The sequence below is a fragment of the Rhinolophus sinicus genome, chromosome 7 (assembly GCF_057876585.1).
Source record: "Rhinolophus sinicus isolate RSI-liver-muscle chromosome 7, RSI-T2T, whole genome shotgun sequence".
Lineage (NCBI taxonomy): Eukaryota > Metazoa > Chordata > Mammalia > Chiroptera > Rhinolophidae > Rhinolophus > Rhinolophus sinicus.
The window spans coordinates 9,556,448-9,573,405 of NC_142507.1; the positions used below are offsets into that span (position 1 = coordinate 9,556,448).

General features: G+C 41.4%; 1 protein-coding gene and 1 long non-coding RNA gene across 3 annotated transcripts in view; one reads left to right on the forward strand and one right to left on the reverse strand.

Annotated features, from left to right (window-relative positions):
* Positions 1-16,958, forward strand: part of TRPA1 (transient receptor potential cation channel subfamily A member 1) — a 46,593-nt gene that overhangs the window by 27,447 nt on the left and 2,188 nt on the right. The window contains exons 15-25 of the mRNA XM_074318641.2: positions 970-1,063; positions 3,976-4,035; positions 4,562-4,660; positions 7,039-7,109; positions 7,785-7,947; positions 8,712-8,801; positions 10,379-10,548; positions 12,080-12,209; positions 12,629-12,811; positions 15,460-15,528; positions 15,975-16,088. Of these exons, the coding sequence (XP_074174742.2) occupies positions 970-1,063; positions 3,976-4,035; positions 4,562-4,660; positions 7,039-7,109; positions 7,785-7,947; positions 8,712-8,801; positions 10,379-10,548; positions 12,080-12,209; positions 12,629-12,811; positions 15,460-15,528; positions 15,975-16,088 (1,243 nt within the window). The remainder of the gene's footprint in view (positions 1-969; positions 1,064-3,975; positions 4,036-4,561; positions 4,661-7,038; positions 7,110-7,784; positions 7,948-8,711; positions 8,802-10,378; positions 10,549-12,079; positions 12,210-12,628; positions 12,812-15,459; positions 15,529-15,974; positions 16,089-16,958) is intronic.
* Positions 6,406-15,979, reverse strand: LOC148757633 (uncharacterized). Of its 2 annotated transcripts, none has more exons than XR_016021690.1 (4): positions 15,405-15,979; positions 10,204-10,267; positions 8,470-8,578; positions 6,406-6,550 (listed from the first exon to the last, which is right to left on the reverse strand). It is a non-coding gene; the product is annotated as an uncharacterized LOC148757633 (long non-coding RNA). The 2 variants fall into 2 exon arrangements; XR_016021691.1 differs by lacking the exon at positions 6,406-6,550 and adding an exon at positions 7,145-7,267.

Below are 16,958 nucleotides of genomic sequence, written 5' to 3' on the forward strand. Positions count from 1 at the left end.
ATGGGATTTCCCTTAACCTTTGTGGGGGTGGCTTTTTGAATCAGCCTCCCCGGAGTTTTAATGATGAAGTTGGAGAGTCGTTTGTCACTTTGTGTGCAAAAACTGTCCTATACGATCACGGATAGATATGTGCAAGGGCCCAGTGTCACCCAGGAGTGGACACAGGTGAACCATCCCAGATTCAAGGCCGATCAAGGCCGTGTTTTTGAGCACGGACAGTTTCAAGCTCGCCCTGCTTATCATTGTTTTGAAACAGCAGTCAATGCCCGTGTGCAACCAGTTTTCTACTGATTACACAGATGTTCTAGATGGATTTGACTGATAGGGTTAACAGAAAATTACCCTGGGTAGTTTTTAGAACTAGTCTCCAGTTACACGGAGAGGCTTGTGGCGGTAAATGGGCTCGTCTTTCCTTCCTGCTGTAGATTTAGTTCCTCCTTGGTAACGTAAGTATCAGCTCATCCTGTCCAACTGGATGGCAAGGAAGCAGGAGGCAGACTCTGCAATGTGCTGGTAGAGGTCATGCTTGTTAATGCACTTGACGCATGTTATTTTGTAGTTTAATTCAATACGTGATGCATACACAGATTAAATGTTCAATATCACTACATACGTATGTGCTACATACATACGTATGTGAATGTGAGTATCTCTACCCAACACGACCAGCTCATACAATTTCATGATTTCAGGAGGAATAAAAGGCAAAAGCCTGCCTTCTTTAGAAGGTATTTAGAGAGCAGTGATGATACCAGCCATCCTGGAATTGGCCCCCCATTCTCACTTCCTTAAGGGACAAAGACCCTGTCCATGAATTGACCGTAGTTCCAATATTGCTTCCATCAGAACCGACTCAGGTTTCTCCTAAAGAATAATCTTGAACATCAACTGGCAGCTTTGTTGTTGTGCAGCACAGAAGGATTAAGACTTGTGTTTGTTTTTCTTTGTCTGTCTGTTTTTTTTTTACAGATGGGAAGAATGTATTAAGGTTTTTCATCATAATTCTCCAAGCAATAAATGTCCAATCATGGAAATGGTAGAATACCTCCCTGAATGCATGAAAGTAAGCTGTCCACACAAAACTCCTTCTGAGTATATGCTTGGCATATAATATAATGTGAGGATTTATTGTAATCACAACCTAAATAATAATAATTTCCATTTGCAAAAATAAAGTTTCTAGTTTTCTATAGGATATAGGGGAAGTTAGCCAACAAGTATTGAAAAACGACCTACTTGGATTGAAGGAGTCTGTTAGTTGTTGTGTGAACTATAGGGAAAGATGGGCAACAGATTTTTTTTCTTCAAGTAATCCAAGTCTAGAGCAGAGACTACTAATGGTGGTTGCTGGCCCAATAAATCTTCCAGATGTGTTTTTTAATGGAATGCATGTTATTGTTTCAAATTTGCATTAGTTGTTAATATTTAAAGCCAGGATCCTCCCTTAAGGATCTGGATTATCTGGCTTCCTGTAAAAATCAGAAGATCTGGGCTACCTTCTCACAAGGCAGAAATCGCTGGGCGAGTAGCAGCTGCTTCCTTCAGATGGGCAAGCACCCGCCCATTTGGCACACCCACCTCTTCCTTATGTATACCAGCTCTAAAGCCTGGTATTAGTTGCCAGGTATTGCCATTCTTGTGCAATTGCTTTCCTTGTAGTAGAGAGAGATTTCTCGATACATGCCTCTATCCAAAGTGTGAAGATAAAAGCGGCCTTCAGAGAGCCCATGTTTCAAGAAGAATGTGGAAGAGCTCTTAAAGGTCGCACAGTTCATTCGTTTACACTGCTAGCCTGGTCTCTGTGAGCCTCTGAATGTGTGATTCTCTGTGTGAGAGTAAACCCAGCACATGACCGGACATCCACTAGAGAAATGCCAACAAACTGTGGAGCATGTGAGAGCTAAAGGACGCAGAGAAAAGACCTCCCGGGAAAGCTGAGATTTGAGGACTGGGGCAGACATCGAGAAAAGGGGAATGACTTCAGATGTCATTCATAGGGAAAAATGTATTCAAACACAGGATGAAGCAGTGAGACATAGTGACACTGAGAATCGAGGACCAGATTTGGAGCCTGGTGGCCCTGGGACCTAGTTCAGGCTCTGCCCCTTGCTCTGCTACTTTAGGCAAGTCATTTGACCTCTCTGAGCTTCATTTTCTGTTTTTGTTACCTCTACAGCAGTGATGCTGACACTGATATTGCAAAGTGATTACAAAAATTAGAGGTCAAATATATAAAGTATTTAGGAGAGTGCTTGGCCCATGTTACACATCCTACTATTTTTATGCTGCTTATGTGGTTATTAATACTATACCACAAGTAAAACTTTTTATTTACTCAACAGGCACGTAGTACGTGCTAAGTGCTTCATGTGTATTTTTCTCTTTATAATATCTAATGGTGTGGGAACCGGTCGGGTGCATCAATTAGCATTTAAGGTGGATAGATTTCATCAGAGAGCACATAAATATTCGGGAAAGAAAATGGCCTCAGACTTTCTTGCTCACTTGTTCCAATCTGTCTGAATGAAGAATCAGAGAGACAGACAGATTTATAAACAATGATGTTTCCTGCAGCATTATTATTAGTAAAAAATGTATGTTAAAAATACCCCCATACGGAAAATATAGAAAAGAATTGAAAAAGATATACCAACATGTTAATAACAATTATCACAGGTGTAGGATTGTGGTTGGTTTTTCTTCTCTTTTTTATGCTACCATATAATTTCTAGTTAGTTTTCTGTAATGACTTTGTATTTTAGTATTGTGAAAAAAGTTTTAAAAACAGGGGAGCTTAATTTAGCCTCACTTCACACATTTGAGTAATTTAGACAACCGCGCCCCCTGTACCTTACTCCCCACCCACACACACAACCCATCCTTTATTTGCCTATGCTGATTATCCCAAAGCTCTCGAACTTGAACTTGAACAACCAGACCTGTCTCTCCAGTTCTGCCTCGTACAGAACTACTGACGAATTTTGCCTTTATTTTCATGATACCTATGACGTCACCAACTATCTCGTCACCCACACAGACTTCCTTGAAGTTTTTAGGGCCCTCTGGTGTTGAGTCCAGCCAAGCCAGCAGTGCCCTCCAGTGGGGCCCGGCTCCCTGATTCTCCCCTTCCCGGTACTGTCCAACCTTTCACCCTTTCGTCCTTCATGTGGGATTGACCAGATGCCCCAGGAACTCTGGGGGTCATCTGCGACCTTGTGTCCAGATGGGCAGCTTGACTGGGCAGTATTTCTTTCTTGGGATCATGAATTTGGACCACCTTTCTAGGTGCTGACACACAGATTTGGGGTGACAAATTGTTTGCGTAGACAGGGACTCCACAAGAACATTTGTTCCCACACATCCTCGGGTGGCTCTAAGGACCCTTCAGTGTTTTCGCCCTTTGTTCGGCTTCTGGAGGGCCTTTAGTATTTCTCCTTGTAATACCTCTCCCTCACCATCCTGTGCACACCACTCTGATGCACCCTTTGTCAGTGCGGCTCAGCAAGAGAGGTACAGACGCAAACACAGTACTTACTCCAGGCTCAAGCATGCACGGTGCACCGTGGCCAAAGGAAGACCCCAGAGCTCAGCTGCAAGCTGATTAGGGGCAGGGCATGGTCACGATGAGATGCTGAGCGAAGCCTTACTTACCTGGATACGCTGTAGAAGCCCAGCAAGACATCAAATCTTACGCAAAACTAATGCAATATTTCTTACTCAAATTTTAGTAAACACAATTCCCTTCTCAAGCATACGGTATTTTTCAGAATCACTTAATATTTCTGAGGCATGCAGGGATAATTGTAACATTTGATTTTTTTAAACTCTTACTGAATGACATGAATTATAGTTTACCTTTGAGGTACCAGAAGCAAAGGAAGGGGATAGCTCGGGTGTTCTTTTGGAAACAGGGTCAAATCCTGTCTCCTTCCTAGTCACCTGCCTAGTATCTTAGCCATTTTTCCTTTCCCAAAGGTACTTTTAGATTTTTGCATGATGCCTTCCACAGAAGAAAAGTCCTGCCAAGACTACCACGTAAGTTTATTTTACCATAATAATTTGAAGTTTATTTTAATACTTTAAAGAACATTAAAAAGGTGACTAGAGTTCCACAATCTCAAAAAATGGTATTTATTGTCTTCATTTGCTGTATCATTATATAATCTACTTATGAGAATTTCGCCCTTAGATACTCAGTTTCCCCCAATATTGTAATCGTTCTTAAGAGCATAATTTAGGGTTGTTTATAGTCTTTATATTTTCTTGGATAGTACTGCCTGAAGAATACAGTTCTAAAAGGTCTAAGTGATCTTTTGAGAATTCATCTTTTCCCATGACTCTGAGTTAAAAATCAATCGAATAACAGCTTTTGGGGATATTTATTTTTGAAACGAAGATGCAATAACTCGATTTACTTTTCTTCGTAGGACATGACTCAACTTTATTTAAGTCACTTAATTTTCAGCAGAATTGTCGGCTTGTGTATGTGACTTGTCAAGAACATGTTTGAGGTCTACACTAGACTGTCATTTAAAAATATATATATATATATCTCCTACAGATTGAGTATAATTTCATATATCTTCAGGAGCCATTAGAATACACCAGAAAAACGTCTGCAGAGGATGTGGTTACATATGAGCCTCTCACAACCCTCAATGTAAGTCCAGTGTTTTCATTATCTAGGTAGTTTCCACATGGTTCTGTAACGTTTTGGTACAACAATTCCGGAAGGGGCCTGGAAAGAATTCCAGATTCATAGTTTTATATCTGTCTGCCATGTGGCCCAACCCTTTATTTTTTAGTAAAGAAGGCAATCATTTTGTACAATTGCTGTAATTTGGTCCCCTTAAAGTTCCACACTCTGTATCTAGGGTCCTAATGGTCATGTTAAACCTGCCCCAACCCAGAATCCAGTAAACCATGAACAACCCAGGCTGTCCACCTAAATGTAGACATACGTATCCAAGAGTTTCCTCCAGTGCACGCCAGAGGAAAATGCAGGGGTTCACATTCATAGCTTCCAAGTTCAGCCAACCACTGGGCTCTCTATGGCGAACTCTGACCTCTCAGAAGCTCTTAGATCCTTCTGGAAGAGCAAACCCAATCTGAGAAGAGGCTTTAAAGGCCTCCCAACTCCTGGCTTCTCGAACTCAAATAACTGCAGAGGAAACAGGTAAGATGAGTGGGTTCCTCATCTAAAAGGACATTGGTTACTAGTTTCAACAAATTGTTGCCACGTGGGAATGGCAGCCCAGACTTGCATAAATATTGACCACAAATAAAGTTGTGGGCATGCAAAAGAAAACATAGTTGAGTGTTGGATTTGTAAATTGTGGTCTAGGATCTGAAATGGGAACCATGAGCCACATGTGACAAATTAACATCAAATAAAATTAAAAATCCATGTATCCATTTGCAGTAGCTGCATTTTTAGCACTCAGGAGCCTACGTGTTCCGTGGTTCTCATATTCAATAGCAGAAATACAGGACCTTTCCATCATTTCAGAGAGTTCCATTGGACACTGCTGGTGTAGACCAACTAAGAATCTTCATTTCCCTATGTGCAAGCCTTTGGTACAGACCATGGTAGTGACTATCACCTAAAGTGAAATGTGGAAGGCTTACTGAGTACCTGGAGGGTGAAGGAAGCAGAGTCATATGGATTTCATGCCCATATGGCTGGTGATGGCAAGTGACTCTCACACTTGCTCTCTGCTGAAGCATATTATGTTTTGCAGTTCTTATTATGGCTGAGACGATACCCAAGTGACTTAAAAGTCATTATATTACAGTTATACTTAGAAAATGTTTGTGTATGTGGAGTTTTTCTTCATTATAATTTAAAGAACAGGCAATACTTCTATATCAGAAAGATAGTCTCAACCACCAGAATGAGAATAAGAGGAAATAAAATCTTTGTGGCTTTAAAAAAGAAACAGACTCTATAGAATATAGACACAATATACTTTCTATGAAACACGTTCACTTGAAGAAATACACCAGCTCAGTGGGTGACATATCAGCACATGACTGAATCGTGCCTTAATAACCTAACAGTCTTGCCTTAGTTCTAAGACAGCTGAGTGGGGATCTTCTGGAGGGATAGCTTGTGTGGTATAGAAAATCATTGTGCACAGAAGTCTGAAAGTCCAGACGGACTTGTCTGCGCTTACATCCAGGACAGACAGAAACAAGTTCCTTGGACCGCCCCCTGGGAAGTTAGAACACTAGACCTATGTCCCATCCTCTTTCCCTCCTCAGGGAGAAGCCAGGAGTTGGGAGGTTTCTCTTGGTCTCACTGCTCTATGCTGGGGGACGGGCTATGGGGAGTAAATGCCATGAATTTTCCTACTATCTTTGATGTGGTTCTTGGCGATACGCTCACCTGGGCTGCAGGAACCTCTTACCTGGTTTCTGGATTTCTCACAAAGTCAGTTGGTCCACATACATATTGTCACTAAGTTGATGTCTCCTGTCCCCGTGGGTGAAGGAGGGTCTGGGACTTCCCATTCCGCCATCTTGCTGACATGACTTCCTCTGTGTACTTCTTGAATAATTAAAAATTAATTTGGAAATAGATATGATTAGTTCCTAACAACTCATGAAAATTTATAATCTACAGGCTAATGTAACTACTATCATGTGTACTTTACTATTTAATGTCCTTCTAGAAAGATAAGCCTGAGTGTCTTCGAGGAAGGACCAAGGGTGTAGCTTTTGCTCATTTATCTGTAATGTCCTTTCCAGTTGTAACTTTGTATAAGATTGAAAAGTTTCTGCTAGCTCAACTAGTAAGAAACTGAAGCGACAACCTGAATCAAATACTTGCCTCTGTATAAAATGGTTCTCTCTAGCTTGTGTTTTTTTAGAAAATATATCCTTGATGTATTTTTGGGGTTTTCAAATTTTCTAAAATAAACACTTGTTACTTTCATAATATCAAAGAAAGTTATAAAACCAGCAAACAAAAAGCTTAAGTTTATATTCAGTAGTTTCATATGATTGTATTTTTATTGATCTGTCCTTATTTCTCAGGCAATGGTACAACACAACCGCATAGAGCTTCTCAACCATCCTGTGTGTAAAGAATATTTACTTATGAAATGGTGAGCATTAAGTATTATTTTTTTTAAAGATACCGCCATTAAATTTATTAAAAATCTTCTATGGGGTGGCCGGTTAGCTCAGCTGGTTAGAGCGCGGTGCTAATAACACCAAGGTTGCCGGTTCAATCCCCGCATGAGCCACTGTGAGCTGTGCTGGCCTTAAAAAAAAAAGTCTTCTAAATAATTATGTTTTAATGATATTTCAGTGTTTTACATTTGATTGTTTTAATGTTTTACACTTTGAAAAAGAAATGTGTTGAAGGCAAATTTTAGTATTAAAAATACTGGTATTATTTTTGACATTAAATTAAATATTGGGGGAGGGAGGAAATCACTGTATAGGACAATGAGAAGCATCCCTGTAGTTTAGTGGACAGTGAAGAGAGAGGTGTGTTCCCAGGAGGACCAATCAATTTGAAGTCAGAAGATATGAGCTCATGTCTCTGTTCTTCCATTAATTGGTGAGAGATTTTAAGTAAGTCATGATTTACTAGGAAGTTGAGATTCCTGTTTTGAAAATGAAAAAGGTGAATTTGAAGATCTTGGTTCTAAAATTCAGTGGATTTATCGGATAGATTTCTGAGCGAGATCATAACTGCTTTTTCTACAGGTATCTGAAGGAAATATTTTTTGTTGAAATTACTCAACTATGGTTACTTTTGTTGTTGTTGTTAGGTTAGCTTATGGGTTTAGAGCCCATCTTCTGAACCTAGGATCTTACTGTCTTGGTCTCCTGCCTATGACCTTCCTTGTTATCAATATAAAGCCAGGTATGGCTTTCAACTCAACTGGAATCATCAATGAAACTAGCGATCATTCAGAAATACTAGACACCAAGGTATTGCCCACATTTCAAGTTTTTAAAATAAAGGGTTATCAAAAGTATGTTTTTCCCCCGTTAGGAATACTAACCCCATACTAAATCTGAACTACCAGGATTCTGATTATAAATAGCCTACAGAATTCATATACAGTAGCAATTTCTTCGAAAATCCTTTGTTGAATGAGGGGGGAGATAAATAAATAGATCAATAAATGAGTTTGTAAATAAATTTAGCAGGAATTGACATATATGAGATGCTAGCTTGAATGCTGAAGGATAAAGTGGATTTGTGGCTGCCAGGGACTGTGGGAGAGAGGGTGATGCTTAGTGGTCCAGAGGTCCGTTTGGGGTAATGAAGCAGCTATGGAACTGATGGTGGTGACGGTTGCCTAACATTGTGAATGTACTCAATGCCACAGAACTGTACATTTTAAAATATACACTTAAAATGTAAAACTTTTAAAATGGTAAATTTTGTATTACATGCATTTTACCACAGTAAAACAGTGTTTTAGATAGGTCTATGGATTCATTTACCTTTAGAATTCAGTTTGCGATTTTTGAGCCTCTCTTCGTGAGGACATTATGAAATGAGTATGTGTTGTCTTCATATTAGCACCATAGTAATTTTCTGCTGAAAGCAAATCTGGGCAGTACATAGAAATGAAGCAAAAGGAAAACAAATATTTAATTGTGGAAATTATAAAGCAGTTACAGTGCTGTTTTAATGTATGTCCTCATAACTGCTTATCTTATACATTTTTTTTTGTTTGTTTCAGAATTCCTACCCGATAAAAGTTTGTATGATTTTAGTTTTTTTATCAAGTTTATTTGGATATTGCAAAGAACTGATCCAAATTTTCCAACAGGTACACAATACATTTTATATCTCTGAAGTTGTAAAAATTTTAATAGGCAGAACATAAATTGCTAAACTATTATTGAAACGATATACGTCAGAATAAAAATCACATACTTTGACAAATGTATAGTTTGGAAATACCAAGCATAAGCTTTTTAAAATGTAGAATTCACATGATTTTACGTGTGCTCCCTGTGCTAGCTGGTCTATTTGAAATATCTAAAGCAGAGATGCTACCATTTTACTAAGCTGTACAGGTCTGCCTTGTTACAAATGAACTTAAGAATAACTTTTCTGTGTTTTCTCTGATATTGGTTTAATATTTTGCTAACAGAATAATTAGATTTTGAATTTGATCATTTAGAATGTAACTGTTTATAGAATTGTACACTTGAAACCTGTATAATTTTATTAACCAATATCACTCCCAATAAATTTAATAAAATTAAAAAAAAATCTTTCTTGGCTCGAGACTCCATTTCAAATGGGTCTTTCTTTGAATTCCTTTCTTAACAGGGATACTTTTCTTAACTGGATAAAATTTCAAGTTATAATACAATTTGGGAACTTTTTATAACACAATTTTTACTTTATATTCTACTTTTGTAAATGGGTGAACTGAGTTCAGATCAGACCCAAGAATTATGTAAATTATCTGCACGTCCTTACTCTGGTTGATAAATGGCATCACTCTTTTATTTCTGAGTCTTATTTTTCATTTTGGGGGTATGCTTTTTGTGAATTTGGGGGTATTTTTTGTTATTTTTAAATAATTTCTATACCTTTTATACACTTCCTCATTTTCAGTGAAAATCTACTTTGTTACATAGTATGAGCCCACGAGTGTTTGCATGATATAATCGTGCTGTGCATTTGTTTCATATACACATTGCAAGTACTTTTATATATATACTTTCAGTAATTGCCACAATTCTGACTTAGACTCTGTAGTTCCATTGTATGTTAAATGATTTAGGGCATATTATTTAATCTCTCTTATCATTATTTTCATTTTTACACATGAGAATTACAGATTGTGAACTGTAAAATTATATGATTTCTCTATCAGATCTGGTGTCCCCATTTTCTAATGGATATTTAAATGGTCTACTTTACATGATATCTTTAAGAATGGGAAATGACACCACACCATTATGGTAATTGAGTCTTAGCACAGGTCTCAGACCTCCTGGGAAGCAGCTTGGGTTCATTTGTATGCTGAGAAATCCATATGTATGTCCACATACAGGCAGGAAGCAATGACTAACTTGCAGGCCCCCTGGAGCTCCCTTGAGATGGAGTGGACTCTATAGGAAAACCCAGACACTCGTAGAATTTCCTTAGGCATCAGACTCTCAAAGTGACAGGTCACGAGAAGAGGCCGAGCCACCTCCAACAATGATACATACCCAGGGCTCTGAGTTCAGTCCGGGATGGCAAGGGCTGGCTCCTTGGTCCTAAACATCTCCACGGCTGCAACACCAGAAAAATATGGTTACTAGTTACATACGTATATATAAGAGTCCAAAAGGTGCCACGTCTTGGTCTCTCCATGTAGTAATTCTTCATTCTTTTCAACCCCAGAAAAGGAATTACTTTCTGGATCACAGCAATGGAATTGAATGGATTATCTACACCACCAGCATCATTTTCGTGTCGCCCTTGTTCATGGGTATTCCAGCTCACGTGCAGTGGCAGTGTGGGGCGATTGCTATTTACTTGTACTGGATGAACTTCTTATTTTATCTTCAGAGGTAAAACCATCTGGGAGGAATTCTACATCCTACAGGCATTTTTAATATCAAAAGAAGACTATAACTACCATAAACGTATAGCTGGCTTATTCCTTTACCAATTGTTTAGACCAGGAAGATATTTTTTATATACTATCGAGGAAAAGGGGAGGGAGATTTGGAGTTCAGAGTGTAGACCAGGGTTTCTCTCCACCTTGGCACTACTGAAATTTGGGGCCAGATAATTCTTTGCTGTGGGGGTGGGGGGCTCACCTGTGCACTGCAGAACGTTTAGCAGCATCTCTGGCCTCTGCCCACTGGGTGCCAGTAGCAACCATCCCCCACCCAGGTGACAAAAAATGTCTCCAGAAAATTGCCAACTATCCTCTGGATGGCAAAATCACCCTGGGACAAGAACCACAGGTTTTGACAAATCTGCATTAAATGTGGGGAGTAAACAGGAATAAAAGTGTCGGCTAATTTTGTTTTGCCTGGTATTATTTAGTAAGCATTTACTTTAAATTACAAGGATTCTAGAGGGGGAAGAAAGAGCTCAGCTCCCCTACCTCCCACAGTTGTTGAGCTGAATAAGTTATTTCCCATAATCTTTATAATAACAAGAGAGAAACGTGATTACTCAGTGTGTAAAAACAGAAGCTGAAGACCTGAGTTAAGGAACTTGGCCAAGATCTCAGCTAGGAGGTCAGATGGAGGTATTTGACCAGGGTCTTTCCGACCTCAGCGACATGCCTTTCCCACTGTACAGTCTGCATTGCTGGGTCGTGAGCTCAGTGCTGTGGGTTGAACCCCGCCTCCTGGAAAGGACCGGAGAGGGTGGGAAGGACAGTGGCCTTGAAGTCAAGAGGCTTCCAGGTAGGTGCAGGCAGTGCCATGGCTTGGGTTTGTTTTCTTCAGTGACCTTAAACCATTGCTGGGTGTCTCTGGGAACTTAGTTCCTAAGACCTCAGAAGTCCCTTTCAGCTTTAAAATCGTGTGACTTCCCTTTTAAGGCAGCATCTTTACGGAAGGAAAAGTACAAGGTCATGCCCAGATGACACCCATCCTCTCCCCAAACCTTTCACAGTGTAGGTTGCTGTGGGAGAAAAAGGAAAGCTCGGGAAGCTGGGAGGATGGCGAATGTGCCCCGTGGATATGCCCGGGGGCAGGGGCCTTGGGGTGTCTGAGCTCACTCCCCACCAGAGGCCACACAGCTCATCTCCAGCCCCCGGTCAAGCGCATGGCAGCATTCTCTGATCCCAGGAAGCTCTGACTTCTCTCTTCTACTCAGGTTGAAGGAATGTCCAGTGGTCAAGGCGTAAAACAATTAAACATGAACAAGAAGGGGGAAAAAAAAGAAGAAACAAAGCAGGCTGCTAAACAGCTTGAACATCAGACTCAACCAGGGAGTCTCATGTCTCCCTTTTAAAAGCACTGGCCTCAGTGAGCTGATCTGTGAAGACTCGTGCCTAGGGCTTGAGAAACACTGACACTGAACGAAATACCCTTGGACCAGAAAAGTGAATAAATATTTTCCTTTTTCAAATTTCCCTAGATTTGAAAACTGTGGCATTTTCATCGTTATGTTGGAGGTAATTATGAAGACTCTGTTGAGATCTACCGTCGTGTTTATCTTCCTGCTTTTGGCTTTCGGACTCAGCTTTTACGTCCTCCTGAGTATACAGGTGAGGTAGCTGGTTGCTTTTGTTGCTGTGACTACTGGGGAACCTACATTTATCCTTAAATCTTAGTGGTGTAGAAAATTAGTAATAACACAACCACATTTGTACACGTTCATTTTACCTGATGTATTAACATTCAACCGATTGTTACAGCAGGAAACAGTAGAATCCTACTAAGTGACTTTTTCCGTGGTCAGAAAGTTTCCGTATAGTGCATGGTGATTTGTGGTATGTGTAGAAAAGATCGTTTTTATGACTGTGCCACCAGTTTACTAGTAGCTCTCATCACTGTATTTTAGTAGCGATAGTGCTATGACTTTAAAAAATATTTGAACTATGATTTTTATCTTTTTACTCTCCAGGAAACATTTTCCCATTGTATGCACTTTGCACGTCATTCTTGCCTTCCTGTCTTTCCTCAGGATGCTTTCAGCTCTCCAGTGCTTTCTATCATCCAGACCTTCAGCATGATGCTGGGAGATATTAATTATCGTGATGCCTTCCTAGAACCATTTTTGAGAAATGAACTGGCATATCCAATTCTGTCCTTTGCCCAACTTATTATCTTCACCATGTTTGTCCCAATTGTCCTCATGAATTTACTGGTGAGTAATTTATCCTCGTATTTCCTGTTGGTTGATCAGTTGCGGCACTTAATTACGATAATTAATCTCAGCCTCCTTAATCTCCCTCCATGAAGGGAAAAGGGACACCTAGAAAATTCATTTGGTCAACATTCATTTAGTGCCTTGGGTGTGCCAGGCACAGTGTGGGGCCCAGAGGATGTAAAGATGCATTCCCTTGGCAAATCCATGGGGGGAGGGGGGTCGTCACTGTGTGAGGGATATAAATGATAAATGTCTAACTAGTACATTGTTTTGTGCACCTGAAACTAATTTAAAAAATGTTAAAAAAAAAAAAAACCTATTTAAAAAAAAAAAAAAAACCTATTAAAAGAAAAAAGGAATCTTCTAAATGCCAGACACTGATCCAGGCCCTGGGAACAAAACAAATGGACACCCAGTCCTCACAGGAGCATCAACTAGTCACGAAGTGAAGTAGTAAACAAATAAACACGCAGCATGATGCCTTGGGGGTGGTAAATACTATGAAGGATTATGAAAGTAGAATAAAGAAGTAGAGATGAGTAGTGTGTGCTGCTGTGGGGTGTCAAGAGGGAGGTCAAAGATTAGGCAGACACTTGCACGGAGTGAAGGAGTGACAGCTCATCTCTACTCCCGAGTTTCTCATGGACCAGAGATTTAAGTGGGGAAGAGCCTCTCGTGCAGGTGCCACCTCTTGACCAACAGCTGACCACGCTCAGCAGACGAGACCACGCCCTTCCACCGAGAACTTGCTCCCGCCATGGGCAGCTCCGGTCCATGGAGAGCCCTAGCTGGCATCACAGGGCATGCCTTCTCCTAATTCATTGATTCATACATGCACATGCTCAGTATACTTTCTCTGAGTCTGACAATGGAAGATAGTCTGCATGCACCCACCCTCCTTTTCCTCAGTTCTTCCAATAAGCGTTTGCCTCTTACAGCCACTTCCCCCTGGCTTGTGCCTTCATGGTTTTCCATCCACCCTGCTGCAGAGACAGAAGTCTCTCCATCTTATCTCACTTCTCGGTCTCATCCCTCCTGCAAATTGTCACCACAGTGATATTCTGATAATGAAAAGCTGGGCCCGTCAGTGGCTCTTTCAGGTTTTTTCCAATGACGCTTCCAAAGGTTCAGTTGGTCTAAACCCACGAGCACAGCACGCAAGGGTCCTTGTGACCTGGAACTCACCCAGATCTTATGCAGCTGCTCCGTGTCTGCAGGACTTACCCAAATACTATGCCCATTCTCGGTGTGCCAGGCCCCCCTTCCTGCCTCCTGGGCTCTGCTCTCCCTTTTCCTGGGAAGCCGCCCATCTTTCCAAGCTTTCAGCATTCAGCTCCAGCGTCATCTCTCCTGGGCAGACTTTCCTAACCAGCTTCCCCACCTCGGTCACCCTCGTCTGAATCTGGTGCCCCTTCTTTGCATGATCTTGGTTTTGAGGACACAGATCAGAGAAATATAATAATAAAGTCTACTTCCTAGGCTATTGTGAGTATGAAATGAGCTCAGACAAAGCCCTTCAAACATGATATACATGCAATAAGTATTGGCTGCTATTAAATAGTAATAGTATTTGATTGATATCATTAACTTATATTAGTGACAAATTATAATTAGACTCACAGGCGCAGTGACTCATAAGCTATAAGTCTGTGACTCAGGGGCTCAGATGTCTTCAGAGCCCCGGCAAGTATCTGATGTATGAAGCACAGTTATAAGACCGCAGGCTTTGATGGGGGCTGATCAAGAGAGAAGGCCCGTCTCAAGGCTTGCAAATTAAAAAGCAAAAACGCATTCTCCTTCCAAAAACCTACTTGCTGACTCTATATGGTTCTCAGTGCTAGTTATTTGGACACCCGAGAATATACTCTCTCACTGTTCATTCATTCAGCAGCCCTTCTGTGTGCCTACTATGTGCCCTGTACTATTCTCAGCCCTGGGTATATGGTGGTGACCTGGACAGATGGAGTCCTTCTCTCGTGCAGCTTAGTTGGCTTTGAGCCCCTTGACAGCTGGGACTGGCTTTTCCTCTTGGGCTGCAGCAAGCAGGGGGCTGGTTCGGCACAGACAAGTACTGAGTGTCTAACAAATAATGAAAGAGTGAGTGAATGTGAGCTGATTCCATTTGGATTGAGGAGCACTGAGCTGACACCTTCCCCTCACCTAATTCTATTGAGCCATGGATTTCTAGACTTTTCTTTTTTCAACCAGAGCCTCACCCACCTCTAAAAAGTGTACCTTTTCCTGCTACACATATGTAAGATATTAATTCCTACACCTCCCAGATGCTCAATGCGTGGAGTTCTCAACCACACTGCAGGGCTCTACCAACTGCATTTGATGTCCCATCACCCCGTCCTCTCCAAAAAGAACAAATATTTACTTTAAATTACAATGAATTTCAGATTAATTTGTATGTCTTAACTTTTCACGATAACACTTAAGATTACTTGATGCACCAAGGCGGCCATCGTTGTTACAAAGGTACCTGGGCTTTGTGGTTTTCTGTGAGGCGTTTCCACAAAAAAGTGTTCTGAGGCCACTACGTGTACATTCCATACCCGCTCCCCCATGACAGCCAGAGAGAATTCACGTGCATCTTTAGGGCAGCCATGAAACCAGTGATTCAACGCTGTGTTGTCCCTCAGATCGGCTTGGCAGTTGGGGATATTGCGGAGGTGCAGAAGCACGCACTGTTGAAGAGGATTGCTATGCAGGTAAGTCCCGTTGCCTTAAAACCAATGGAAAGGAGCCCCTTCCTCATTATGCGCAGATGACAGCACTGGTTTCTGAGAACAGCTGTTGAACATGGGTGCTGTCTCAGGGCTAAGCACTTCTGTGCTTGCTGCAGTCAGAGAAGCAAACATGACCAGCATTTCCTGCAACCGTCTCAGCAGAGTCATTGAGCAATGGCCTGAGCCTCTTTTCATGTCACCATGTGGCCGGCCAGGTAGCCCGCCTGTCTTGTCAGTAGATGGGCTGAGAGGGAGGGATGGAGACCAGGAACTAGGGGCGAAGGAACCTGGCAGCCTGGCTGCTCGTGCGAAAATCAGGACACAGGAGTAGGTTTCCAGCTGGTGGTACTGACAATTGCTTCTGTGCCATGTAAGAATTCCAGATGCTAACTAATGATTCCTACCTGTAAATCCAAAATGCATGTTAGGTGGAACTTCACACCAACTTAGAGAAGAAGCTGCCGCTCTGGTTTCTACGCAAAGTGGATCAGAAATCCATCATCGTGTATCCCAACAGACGCAGATACAGTCGAGGGTTATTAGTAAGTACGTGAAAGAAATACGGACATAAATAAGGTGACACTGCTTGGCGTTCATTCACCGCATTATCCCTGGGTGCCCTTTTATAGACTCCGAGTTGCTCTGCCTGTTGGAAACAAATCATCGTGCTTTAAAAATGAAGCGCATGGTGAACTCAGGCTGTGAAAGTGATGGGAAGTGCAAAGCGAGGCCTTTGTCTTCTCCTACACAGCTCACCCTCAGCTCTACTGTTAAATATGTACCAGGATCGCGTGAGAGCCGATGGGTGGGTAGACCAGCTGTACCATTTAAGGATCGAGTTTACAGGGCAGGTACCCCTGTGTTTCCCAATCACGTCATTTACATACATATTCAGATGTATGTGTCTATGTCATATGTAGAACACACATGAACATATTCACACACACACACACACACACACACACACACAGAAAACACACAAAGACTAAGCCAAGCCATTGCATTATCATAGGAAAGGGACTATGCTCTAAGCATCAGAAGTACTGGACATGAATTCTCACTGTCCCTCTGCTCCCTCTTAGCTCAAGGAATATTCTTTCTGAGATCCTTGGGGGTTAATTTTCCATTGTGCAGTCATAAAATGATAAAGCCAATCTGCGTATCACCCTAGGCTTTAATTTGACTCTATGCTCTCTCCCTATCTGATTTCATTCATATCCATGGCTACGGTTACTATCCCAACACAGGAGCTCAGCAATTGATTTCTCTGGCCTAGGGCTCTGAGTTCCAGGCCCCTGTCTACTTGCCCCCTTCACTGGTGTGTCTCAAAGTTTCCTCAAATTCAGCTTGGTCGAAACAAGCTCATGATCTTGCCTCCTCCCTTGTGTCAACCCCTCCCGACAGCCCCCACA